Source organism: Cryptotermes secundus, unplaced genomic scaffold (genome assembly GCF_002891405.2).
Source record: "Cryptotermes secundus unplaced genomic scaffold, Csec_1.0 scaffold514, whole genome shotgun sequence".
NCBI classification, from domain to species: Eukaryota; Metazoa; Arthropoda; class Insecta; order Blattodea; family Kalotermitidae; genus Cryptotermes; species Cryptotermes secundus.
In genome coordinates, this window is record NW_019739218.1 from 43,537 (window position 1) to 56,940 (window position 13,404).

The 13,404-nt window shown below is 40.9% G+C and overlaps 1 protein-coding gene and 1 long non-coding RNA gene across 2 annotated transcripts in view; one reads left to right on the top strand and one right to left on the bottom strand.

Annotated features, from left to right (window-relative positions):
* LOC111871721 (dual 3',5'-cyclic-AMP and -GMP phosphodiesterase 11A) overlaps window positions 1–8,172 on the top strand; it is a gene marked incomplete at its 5' end in the record, with an annotated part of 50,814 nt that extends 42,642 nt beyond the window's left edge. Inside the window, 5 exons of the mRNA XM_023865013.2 lie at window positions 2,508–2,617; window positions 3,677–3,767; window positions 4,145–4,245; window positions 6,544–6,844; window positions 7,846–8,172. Of these exons, the coding sequence (XP_023720781.1) occupies window positions 2,508–2,617; window positions 3,677–3,767; window positions 4,145–4,245; window positions 6,544–6,844; window positions 7,846–7,974 (732 nt within the window). The remainder of the gene's footprint in view (window positions 1–2,507; window positions 2,618–3,676; window positions 3,768–4,144; window positions 4,246–6,543; window positions 6,845–7,845) is intronic.
* A 2,134-nt stretch (window positions 8,173–10,306) lies between these two features.
* On the bottom strand, window positions 10,307–12,455 carry LOC117282889. Its single transcript, XR_004513801.1, has 2 exons — window positions 11,326–12,455; window positions 10,307–11,293 (listed from the first exon to the last, which is right to left on the bottom strand). It is a non-coding gene; the product is annotated as an uncharacterized LOC117282889 (long non-coding RNA).
* Between the last annotated feature and the right edge of the window lie 949 nt (window positions 12,456–13,404).

A 13,404-nucleotide genomic window follows, 5' to 3' on the forward strand; every position in this document is an offset into this window, starting at 1 on the left:
TATACACTATTACGAAGCCTACAAAACACTGACTGGTGGTAATCCGTTTGTTGCAGGTCGCGTGAGTTTTGTTTAAACTACAGAAATGTAATTAACATACCTTCTTTGGTGAATATAGAGACATTGCATTCCTCTGAAATTCCCGTAAACTTTTACCAGACTACATGACTTCACGAGCACAAATTATAGTATTTATAGTCACCGTCCCCATGACAATTTCAAATCTCGTTAACTGATTTTTAGTTTATGTGATATTACAGTAAACTCTCGTTAACCCGGTTACAGTTAATCCGGATTGAAATATGAAACACTAAAGACTCTGAAGAAAGCAGTCTTCTGGGATTTGGCACCGTGTATATGTGGTGTTAACCGACGTTTCGGAGGAACGTATCGCCTCCATCTTCAGGGTAGAAGGAAAAATATAAGAAATCCGCAAGCGAAGAGACCGTGANCTTATATTTTTCCTTCTACCCTGAAGATGGAGGCGATACGTTCCTCCGAAACGTCGGTTAACACAACATATACACGGTGTCAAATCCCAGACGACTGCTTTCTTCATAGTCACCGCCGTGAAAGCCTCAAATCTTACATTAAAGACTCTATTTACAGTTGAGTACACACTTCTAACGACACGTGGGAGGTAGGAGCAAGAGGGATTAATGCAAGAAGACTTTCAGACTGTGTTGAGGGTAACTGGAGAGACTGAAACAACGCAAGGAAATATCCAAGATTAGCTTGAGCTGGATGAAGGCGACCCTGGATTCCAGTTTCTAGTGTCTTCTTTTTTTTTAAATAAAAAATTCTACATTGATATTTTTTCATTTATTTGTGTTCTAAGATTTATTTGTATCTTTTAGGGCTATGTTTTGTTTTATTAATTCGGATTATCGCTTAATGCGGATGACCCATCCCCAAATTAATCCAGATTAGCGAGGGTTTAATGCACTTAATATTTTATTTCAGACTTTGAAATTAGAGTATTATATTCTGTTGCTGAATTCTGATATATTTTCTGTTATTTTGTTCATTTTGTGTGCGGAAGGTGGGGCTCCTCAACAATTCCAAAATATGCTCTTTTATACACCCCTGTAATGTGCGTTTGCAGTGCTGGGTGATTCCACTTACGTGCCGTGTTCAGATATTTGAAATTGTATTGAATGGCGGAAATGCAGCTGTTTAGAGCAGAAATTTTCGAAGCATCTGATGACCATATCGTTCGAAACATGTAGTGTACCACAGTGATGTGAAAAACAATTTAAAAATATGAATTTTAAGATTTCAACATAAGTGTGCATGTGAGACGCATTGGGATGGTGCAACACAACGTAAGCTTGTCGCTTGCTTCTGCTGGCTTCTTGCTTGGCTTATTCTTAGAGTCTGAAGCTTGAGGCGATAAGTTCCTCGGAATGTCCGGCTGCCTCCGGACTACACGGCGCCACAACCCGGAATAGTCACCATAAGAACCACACATGCTTCTCATTAATCTTGATTTGATTTCCCTGAAAAGTGTAAATATTATTATGAAGCTGCTCGTTCTGCAATGTTCTCCACCTTTCCGTTACTTCCTGTACGAATATTTTTATTGGAATTTAATTTGCTTTTATTGACCTAATCCTTCAAGCGTCACTATGGCCCTGGGGTCTAGATGGCGGCCGGCGAATAAGGCTAAAAACCCCAACGCTATCTGTGAGCCGACTGTCTAGAAAACGCGGGAGCCTCGACTTCTCACAACCCTATGGGCCTCCACTGCCTGTTACAAGGATAGCTTTACCGTTTCTTTACTTTTAATTTTTGTTCTGAAGAGAATATTTTCAGGAAAGCTACAGTGCGTTTCACTCCTTGAACTATCAAAGTCCTGAACTGTGTCGCTATATCACATTCTTAGTTTAGTCACGGGGTCTGTCTGATTCCGTGTCGTGCCCAGATTATGGCTGCTACTGGGTTTTTTGGCTTAATTTCCTTAGTTTAAAAGTAACTTAGGCTTATGAATTCATCTTCCTTTCTGTGTGTCAATGTCTCTGTGTCTTTGTGTCTATGTGAATATCTCCATAACAACTTTTGAGTTCATGAACAAATCTTTATGAAACTTGGTTCATATAATATGCCACCTGAGGCCACCTCAACGGCATACTCCATAAATCCCTCCTGCCAGTAATGCTAACACTACAGCCTCTCAAATTGTTGAGGTAATAGCCTTAATATTTCTTGAATGCCTGAACCGATATTCATTAAACTTGGCAGGTATATCATGCCACTTGAGATCATCTGAACGGCGCACTTCATGAATCACTCCCATCAGTAATGCCAACACTACAGCCTCTCAAATTGTGTTGTTCTATTGACGTTATTACGCATGTATACCAAAGTTCTCTTATTAATTTCATAAAATACTTAAATTGAAGTGAAAGGAAAATAAGCTATTAGTTCTTCCCAGAACTTCTTGTTTTCTGATGCTTTGCCAGACAAGTGGTTAAAACCTGACATTGCTTCGCCTTCTGTTGCCACAGGGGTGCGAGATGAAGGGTACATTCAGCGACCTTGAAGTGCTGGGGATGTTCGTCGGCTGCTTATGTCACGACTTGGACCACCGAGGAACAAACAACGCTTTCCAGGAGAAGTAAGCCTTACTCTTCACTGACTGTGCAAGTGTTATCCTTAATTTATTTTATTTTTGTGAAAAATATATTGCTGAAGCATATATTCTGTCTACGTCATATCTGTTGGGCATAACCTGAAGTTTTGCGCCGTCGCCATGTTTGTAAACCGAACAGGTTTATGTAATTATAAAGCTCTAGTTTTGTGTCTAGGAGATGCTTGCTTCGAATCTCGGTAGGGAAATCAGTTGACACCATTGTTATTTTTCGTAGTTTTCCTCAGTCACTCCAGACAAATGTCGGGATAGCACTTCGATGAAATTACGGCCGTTTTCCCCCGATTCATGTCCATTTAAAAATTATCTTACCATTAGACGCAAAAAATCCGAGTTACCAACAGTATCGTAAATATACCACAAGAACCCACTGTAAATAAATTAATTTGATAGGATTATACGTCTCGGATCCCTAATGCTAGTGAGCATTTCGGAATCCTGTATTGAGTGGCGCTAGTGTCGCTGTCACGTCACATGTTGCAGTGTCCGCCATGTTGTTATGGTTTATTTGGCAAGCAGGAAGTTGGATATTTTTAAGTTTCGAGGTACCCAGCCTGCTTGTATAAGTACTGACAAGGCGAAATATATGCTGGGAGCTAGACAGCATGACGAAAGTAGAGAGTAAATGAAATAAATATTTTTATGTAGTCCTTACTTTCGTTTCGTATCCAAATTTTGTTATTTAGTGAAATGATGCATGTCAATCACGGTGGCCGCGCGGTCTAAGTCATGAACGGTCTTCTCGAACGCTGGGATCGTGGGATCGTGAGTTCGAATTCCACTCAAGGCATGGTTGTATCTGTGCTTTTATTCTGTGTTTATGTTGCTGTGCATGTAGGTGGCGGCCTTGCGACTGGCTGATCCCCCGTCCAAGGAGTCCTACCAACTGTGTATGAGATCAAGAAACTAAAAAAGCGGCCACGGCCCAAAAAAAGGGCTCTAGAACCATAATAGTAACTTCATGATGTTTCGTAATACGTTAGCTTGTGTCCTGTGGAAGGCGTTACTTTCCTGAGTCTTTTCCAGGACGGGCTCTGCGCTGGTGTTACTGTACGGGACCACAAACACAATGGAGCATCACCACTTCAACCATGCAGTTATGATCCTTAGCAGCGAGGTAAGTCGAAACATTTAAAGCACTCTGCTCTCGAATTGTTCATAGACATTCCAAGGTGTTTTGCAACAAAAATCTGTTTACGTATTTCTTTTATCCATTTGCTACATAGCCAGACTATCCTAACAACTAAGACTTTATTGCCGCAAGAAGGAAAACAAAATTAAGTTACTTTCCATCTCCATTTTCCCAAAATAATAAGTTAAATTCCTGTGAAAGTGACATTCATTCTGTCCCAATATCGACTTCAGTGGTTGGAAAAGATGTTCAAGTGAATCGAAGAAACAGAACTAGTTTTTCTATTGCGTTTTCCCCTTTTAAGTAATTGAGTCTTCAACGTGTAATTGTTCCGACTAAAGTGATAATTGCTTTATTTTCAGAGCCACAACATATTCTCTGGCCTCTCTCCGGAGAATTACTCGAAGGTGATGAAAGTTCTGAAGCACAGCATCCTCGCAACAGACTTGTCCGTTTATTTCCAGTAAGTGAAACTCTGTATTTCTCTGGGTAAAGGAGAAGATACATTACAGGAAAGGATTTGAAAGTAATTATCTGCATGCTGGGTTCATGTAACAGCTCGGGCTAATCACCGGTTTCACATCACGGAGTCCGGCATTCGATATGAGGATAGTCCATATGCAATTTGGGAATTAAAAGTGGCACTCGGCATGTTCTTTTCTTAGAACTTCCATTTTCCTCTGCCTTCTATTAATTCATTAATTTGAATGTGTCACATTTTCAAAGCATCTGTTACCTGTCTTTATGCCATGATTTTTCCTTGCATTTTGGTGACGAGACAGCAACATATACTTAGTTTTCTCTGTGTTTACTACTAGACCAACCTCCTTACTTGCGTCAATTAATGTTTCTGTGTTTTGTTTATAGTATTTATATTATCATCCAGTAGATTCACGCTCCTTCGTTGGTGTCTCCACCTTATCGTGGTGAGGGGGTTTGAGTATGCCAAGGACCCTGAGAGCTATACCAGCGGTAGCGTAGCTACTGGCAGGGCCTCCCTTGCTGGACAGGTCAAAGGGTAGGCATCAGACGAAGAGAGACACCAAAAACCAAAAACTGATGCCGGAAGCAGCGTCATCAGCAGCGACTTGAAGCACAGAGCAAATGATGCTCGAGATGGTTCAAGTTCGTATAGCAACAGGCGTGACCAGAGTGGTTTGAACGGCTGTTGTACTGCGATGTGGAAAGCAAATGGAAAAACTACCACATTTTCACTTTTCCTGGATAGTCTCTTTCTAAAAACAGAAGATCGCATTAAGTGGAGGAACTGTTTTGGAAGAGACTGTGAACAGATTACTGATGAATGAATGAAAGATTCACGCCATAAGCATAGACTAGCAGTTGATGTTTCACTCCAACCTGGTTTCCCTGGACCTTCCTAATGGCTTATTTTAAAGAAGCGTTGAAAACAGTGGCGGTAAAGCATCTCCTTGTTTTAGAGCAGGCATGTCAAACGCGTCGGTCGCGGGACGATATTTTGTCGATCTCATAGGTCTATAAGGAAATTATACGTGAAAAGCATGTAAATTCTCTTGCAATATAATATGATTATATTCAGATTTTGAAGGGAAAATACGTATTAGTCATTACTATTTTTCTTTTCTTATGTAGCTTACGTGAAAATTGCTTTACGCTTGTGTTAAGTGAACTGTGGGGAAGTCCCTACTCTATCCTTATCACGTGAGCTCTTGTTTCATCACTCATCGTCAGCCGCGTGTGTTTTGATGCAAGGGTGATCAACAGAATGTGGTATTCACTTTGTTCCCTCCCTCCAGTCAACTGTGAATCCCCGTATGTTGAACTAACAAGTGAGACGTATTATAATATTAGCTGTTAGTGGAGATTTGTCGCTTTGCTGTGCATTAAACAAATATAGAGTTGGGGATGAGCTCAGTGTAATCAAAGGGACAGTAAGTGCTCTGCTCACGTTAATTTATTAATTTCGAAATCGTCTGTGTGCGTGTGTCAAAAAAACAGTTACCTCAATATAGTGAAAAATGCAACGCCTCAGTATTCTTGCCAAAAAAGGATAACCTGGAACGTCATTATAATGCTCTCCATAGCAATAAGTATGATGCTGATTTTTCACCCAAAAGTGAAATTCGTAAATTTAAGTTCAAAGAACTTAAATCGAAATTAGCTGCTCAACAACAATTGGTGGCAAAACCAAGGTCACTTTCTAACAATGCAACCAAATCATCCTTCAAGTTCAGCAATCTGATCATTAAAAAATGCAAACCTTTCACTGAAGAGGAATTTGTAAAAGAGTGTTTTCTTGAATTAGCTGATAATCTTTTTGACGGATTTAAAAATAATAAAGAGATCATAGCTGCTATCCAAGAACTTTAATTATCAAGAAACACCACTGTGAGGCGAATAGAAATGATGTGTGGAAACGTAACTGAACAGTTGTTGAAAGATGGTTCCAATTGTGTTGCTTTCTCCCTTCAACTGGATGAAGCTACAGACGTCAGAGACACAGCCCAGTTACTAGTTGCTTTTACAACAAACATCATGTGTCATGTTATTTTTACCAATATTTTTGCTTAAAGCGACGTACGACGACAGGAGGGATGGTAGATCACTGGCAGTTTTGACACTAAAAAGTCGATCACAACCTATTTGAAGTTGGACATGCCTGTTCTAGACCACTGTGGAAAGGAAAATTATGAGACAGATATTTATCTATACAGACTTTACTACATTATGAGCTTATGGATCACATATCTTTCTTACAGAAATAATTTGTCGACTTTTACAGGTTGAGGCCAAGCTTCTTTTCTCTGGTGGAGAACCGGCAGTACAGCTGGGGCCTTGAGGAACACAGGGAACTGCTACGCTCCATGCTGATGACTGCATCGGACATCGCCGCATCGTCCAAGCCCTGGCACGTCCAGCAGCGGGTGGCCCGTCTGGTCACGGCTGAATTCATCGTACAGGGCGACAAAGAGAGACAGGAACTGAACATTGAGCCTCAGGCGCTCATGGACCGGGAGCGACAGCACGAACTTCCGCAGCTACAGATCCGCTGGATCGCCGATATCTGCCTCCCACTCTACAAGGTGTGGGCACTTTCCCGGAGGGTGGGGCGTAGGAACACTCTGTAGATGATAATCAGACAGAGAGGAATTTGTGGCGGGGTCACATACCAAACAAGCGGAGTGATACGTCAATTCCAAGCATGGAAATTCCCCAGGACCTAAGCAGTGCTTACAGGCCAATTTGTTATTCAAGTTAAGAAATAAGTTTTACGAATCATTTTGGACAGGGCTGCAGAATTTTGATTTTTTTATCGATTGCTGGGTGGCATAATATGAAGAACTAATCTGACGGTCTATTGATCAAAAGGTAAAACTGTCCCTATGTTTAACTATTTAAGCACTATGCCATGAAGACATATGGGGGAGTGGAGGTATAACTCCATCTTTCTTCACCTTAACACTAGCTTCAGACGAATGGTCAGCTTCAGAGTCTGGGCTGACCATGTGACAACCTCCATCTGCTAAAGTTGACACTAACTTCGCCGACAAGCGAGTTAAAAGTTTGGGGCATGTCAAGGATCTATTTAGAATGTCGCATGTAGTTTTAATAACTGTGAATACAGAGTGTCCAAAGAGGAAAGTCAATATTCTGAGAGGTCATAATATCGGTCATTCTAAGCAAAAAAGTTTATATGTATATGTGTCTTATTCCTAACGGTTTCCAAGATAGAGCTATTTCACTGTACAGTTCCAAAATAGTTTATAAGAAAGAGATATTACGTGCTGTTTCTAAAACCGGTACTTATTGTTCAAGTGGCAAAGTTGATACAGTTTACCTAGTATAATACGTTTTCAAAAATTCCACGGTCAACATCCATACACTTTGCAGCTCGTGTGAGGACATGGCATGTTGCTTGTCTGTACAGTGAAATGGCTCTATTTTTACATATTTTTGTTTAGAATGACCGATACTATGACCTCCCAGAATATTGATCTTACACCTTGGGACACTCTATATAAATACTAACTGCCAACATTGCAAACTAAAATGTTTTAATAAATTTTAATTTTCCTCACTCTAGTCTCTGGGCCAAATGAATCCGAAGTTGAACGTCATGACAGAGGGGGCGTTGGACAACATGGCGCACTGGTCTAATCTCGCCTCCGACGCAAGTAATCACAGTGACCAGAGCGACGTGGAACCAGCATGAAGACCTCTTCCATCTGGGCCAAAAGCCAAGTTCATATAATGGCTGGGAAATATATTTTCAACTCCTGATACGCTTTTTGAAGTAGTACTGCTATCCGTTACCTTCCAAATGAAGAGGTTTTAAATCTTTTGTTCTTAGCAAGAAGAGATTTTCCGAAACAGTTGATCTGGGAATAAAATCTCAGGCTTGTTTCCGGGAGGTGGTTTGTTTGAATCTCGTCCAGCGCACCCGTCGTCCAGATTTGTTCGTGGTGTTCCTCAGTTCCTCGGGGTTAATTGTGGGATAATGCTTCGGTTAGGCCACAATCGCTTCCATCAGTAACCCCACAATCTGACACTGCACACTTTCGGTACTGAAAGCATCATTAAACAACTTACCAAAAAGAATGTCGTAAGAACGTAAGTCCAGTGGAGACGTGACTGAAGCTCCTGGTAACTTTCAGTACATGAAAACTAGACATAAGCCCGCAATAACGCTCAAAAAGTGAATGCAGTTTTGGCATCGATCGGAATTGATAAAATTTGACGCAAGTCCTTAGCGAGAATTAGGCAGATGTTCTGCCAAGAAGACAGAATATTTTATGTCCCTCCTTATCTTGCACTTCGCCGATCACAGTGGCCGCGAGGTCTAAGTCATGAAATGGTTTCTCCCGCTCGAACACTAGGATCTTTGGTTCGAATCCACTCAAGACATGAATGCCTGTATTTATTAAGTGTTTTTGTTAGGTAGTGGTTTTGCGACGGGCTGATCCCCGTCCAAGGATTTCTATAGAGTGTCTAAGATTAGGAAACTGAAGTGAAACAAGCGTTTCACTGATAACCTCTGCTCCAAATGGGAACAACAGGAATAGAAGGAAGGGGAGGAAAAGAATAATCTTGCACTTAAGCCAATGAGAGATGTCAAAAAATTTGTAAAATATGTATTTTAATTTTAAAATTTTCGTGCCCGATTATTCTCATTGCAGTCAGTTTGATGACCACATCTGCATACTTGTTAATGACATATATCTTTTGCTAAGTTTGTTTTATGTTTAAGCGTTCATGATTCGGTCGTGCGCATTGGTCGTCTTTCCTCTTGTCTTCTGCGTCTGAACAAGACATGCAGCAAGAGAAGTGATTTTTTTGTTAAGGGTTAAACAAATTTATTTTCAATCATGAATTACAAGCACAGAACTTGGACTGGCTGCCCATTTCACATAACTGTTAAGATATTAAGATGAGCGATTGCTGCATGTCAGAAAATGGGATATAAGATTCGACTGGAGTTCCTTTTTGTGGTCTCCTATGCGACAGCACGTTATCTGGTATCTAACTTCCAGCGTTTCACAGGAATATACTGCATCTTCATGGTGCTCTGAAGATGGAGGCAGTATCTTCTTCTGAAACGTTGGAACCGACGTACCCAAGTATATGGTGTCGTTGCCCCAAAACGAAAACGGAAACCGTAAAGTGGAGACTACGAGGTTGATAAACTTGGTAACATATCTTAACAAGGAAACACGTTGTAATAACAAAGGAAAATATTGCCATAACAAGGCGACATGTTGTCACAACCGTGAAACATATTTTCATAACAAGGCAACTTGACATAACAGGGTGTACTATCAATGACCTCTGTCTCTGAATATCAGAGAGCTCTTTTAACGTCATGCTTAAATATTGTATTACAACCAGTTGACAGGATGAAGCCTCTTGAAAAGGAGACATAATTGCCAGAAGTGTCGTTCATGCACAAGGCAATTACCTCCTAACGTTTGAGTGCAGGAGATCATAAACGTTCTCTAGGTAGGGGAGGGCGGCATCTTCGATTCGACGAAGTTTGAAATACATTTCAGAGTATATCTATAAATGCACTCTGTTGCAACGTACATTGTTCCTCTTCGTCAGCGAATTATGAGCCGCAATTGAAACGTCCTCGACAAAGAGAAACTTCTCCTGTTCTGTCTAAATAGGTATAAATGCCTAACCTACCCGGCAGAACAGAATTATTTTCAAATATCTGCTCATTTGGCCTTGAAGTGTCCCACCTCTTTACGAAATTCGAAGGTTTATTACATTGTTTACAAGAGTACAACCCTTGACCCAATCCTGAGTCGGATAAATGAAATTTAGTTCCTCACACCCTATTATTCAATCAGCATATCACAAATTTCTTTTGAATGACTGAAATTTTATAATTCTGGAACTCTGCAAATATGAGAGAGGGTCAGTAAATCGATCACAAATAGGTATGAAACGTAAAGAATGTGATATTCGAACCTGGAAAATAATACTTATTTCTCGACATGTCCTCCGCCAACACTGATACACTTGTCCCATCGCTTTGCCGGTAAGTCGAGACCCGCAACATAGTCTCAGCCACTTCCGCACCTCCGTTTCACCTTCTTCGTCATCAGGGAAACTTACGCCACCCAGCTGTGAACCACTTTACGCGACAAAAACTTCTCACCGTAAACAGGAATAATGTATTTATCAATCTCTTTTGCATTGAGTTCTTTTTCCCACAAAAATTCACAACAGAACTCTGCTCTTCGGTAATATACTGCTCAAGCTCGGTCGCCATTTTGGCTACTTAAACAATCCTCTAAACATGCACGTGCGCGTCTGCTACCAAGACTGTCATGAATCTTGATTCTGCTGCTACCTAGTGATACACATATGAAACCCATTACATCCATTACAGCTGCTTTACTTCCATTTGTGACATATTTACTGACTTTCCATCGTACATTCCCCGTGGCAGCGAAATCAGGACACTTTCATTTTGTTAACAATTTAAGTTCTTACAATTAATATACTGTACTCTTTGCTTAATTTCATTGTAGGTAACTTCCTGTCCAATATATCCTGCGCCTTCCCAGAACACGTGAACTGAATTTTGAGGCTTAAAATTTATCTTAATAAAATATAGAAATTGAGTTTCTACTCAAAAATGCACACCAAATATTGGCTATAACTTTAATCGCTTAATTCTGAACAGGGGGAAAAATGAATGCTCATTATGATAATAATAATGAACCCATAAATGGGCTTTGTGAGAAAATACAACGCAGACATTGCTTCCAAAACATCCAAGTCGGACAACCAGTAAATTTAAATTGTTATGCCAGAGATACTAAAACAATTTTATACAGGCTTTCGAAGGCTCATATGCTCTTCAATTTTATCCTTTCTTGGTGTAGTATTATAATGATGTTCTGAGGACGGAAATAAAATATCATTTTGATTTATAACAACAGAATGCTTAAGTAGATATACGTTGCAACACACTGTTGCCACTCTTTCATATGCCGATATCTCTTCAATAAGGTAAGATGGACCTATAATTTTAGGGTTAATCGTTAATCTCGACGAGATGTCCTTCTGTAGCTCGACATAGGTCTGACCCTTAATTCACTACTTGTTTCATCCATTGGAATGTACTCTGGGCAACTGCAAATGTAGCCTTCATGTTGTTCCTTTCTAATGGTTGCAGCGATGCAAGCTAGGACACGTTTCATAAATTTAGAATTATAGAAACTGGAGTGATATCCGGTGAACGGGAAGGTCAAGATATCGGTCTTCCCGAACCATCACTTATTCGGTGGCAGATAAGTGAGAAAGTAGAACCTCACATAAATATGGGGCGCATACAGTGTTGCTGGAAAGTAATGTTGGCTAATTTCTCAAGATATTAAAGGCATAATTTCCTAGCATATCCAAATATGCATAAATATCCTCCTTCCTTTTGAGATTCAAAACGCACTTATCACTTCTGTTTGTTAGTAAACTCAACATATTAACTTAGGTTTCTTTTCATTACTGTATGTATTGTCACGTGTTAGCGACTAGAAACGGAGTTTGGCATCATAATTTGTTATATTGGGCTCTCGTAAATTGTAACTACAAGTAATTATAACCCTTTCATTAATTCGCGCCCTCTGCTTCTCAACAAAGAACACGCCAAGTCTCCTGTGTCTTCGCTAGCCGTTGCCTGGTAACGGTTGACAACAGTGCTTGTTGCTTACGTTCTTATCGGCTGGCGAGTGTCTCACAACTAACTGAACTGAACTGTTGACTCTCAACTCATTACTGCAACTGCCTGCCTTGACACTGCTAAATTGCTGCTGGTCCTTGCCATCACAGTGATTCTTGGTTCCAAGTCCCACGGGACACATGACCTAATAACCAACTGCCAAGCCATTTTCAAAACATCGGCTTTGCATGGCATGAGTTGGTCGGTCTGTTGTTTTGCTTCTGGCCATCGCCAGCTCAGTCAATCTTGCTTTCAGGTCTCGAGAGATCTCATCAAGGAAGGAGTGAACTATCTTTCTGTGTAGGCTTCGCGTTTGTTGCAATGTAGTTTCAGCACGAGTATATCTGTGCTGTCACGGCATTCAGGTCACTATGGACTTTGTACAACATTTGTCAGTGCTCTATACTAAGTAACATTTATACAAGTTATACAGAGGTTTCCGCCGGTCATGGTAGCCGAGCGGTCTAAGGCATGTATTGTCTTCGCTCGCTTGGAAACCAGGATCATGGGTTCGAATCCCACTCAGGGCATGGATGTTTGTGTGCGTTTTTCTGTGTTTGTGTACAGGTAGAGGCCTTGTGACGAGCTGATCACCCGCCCAAGGGGTCCTACCGAATGTGTAAGATCTAGAAAAGCCGAAGTGAACGGAGAAGTTCATGGAGGTAGGCCTAGGCCCACTGGGGCTATAGTGCCAAGGAAAAAAAAAATACAGAGGTTTCCTGTTAATGAGGGCTCATATTTCCAATGCCTGGCTTCTTCTTGTGCAATTGCAGGTACATTTGGATTTACATGGTGTATGATTACTTCTGCCTGTGTCCTGCATAATTTAGTTATGCAGTTCTGCGTGGCTTCACACTCAAAGTTATATTATGACCGACGGTCAGTCGGCCAGTCTCCCTTAGTGGGAAGCCCCATCTGGGAGCCAACACCAGATCTCTGTTGCTTTCAGAGAGTTGCCGGGTATATTGATGTGGGGCTCTTACCAACGAGATGATGGGTCTGTGTTTTACAATTGCTGCTGGCCCTCGCCCGCGCAGTCATTCTGGATTCTGAGTCCCGCGGAATTCATGATCATACTTTACCCTCTCAAATTCGAGACTTCCCGAATCTGGAGGGACAGGTTCCTGTGTTAGGAACAGGGTGGCCCAGATTTAAAGTTAAAATGTCTCACAGCTTCAGAAAAATGTTGCACAGTCTGTAGCTTACGGTGTAAGAACCCAAACATCAAACGCATTACTAGTTCAAAATATATATTGTCTTAATATTCCACCTTTTCTCATTCAAAGGATATTTAATTAGGAACAACGGAAGTCTTCTGTAGAAACCGCGTATTTGACAGTTTGGAGCCAGGAAAATTAGCAACAGCTACCTTCTCTGTAGGGGCACGCAGTAGCGTAGTTGGTTGGAACACTAGGC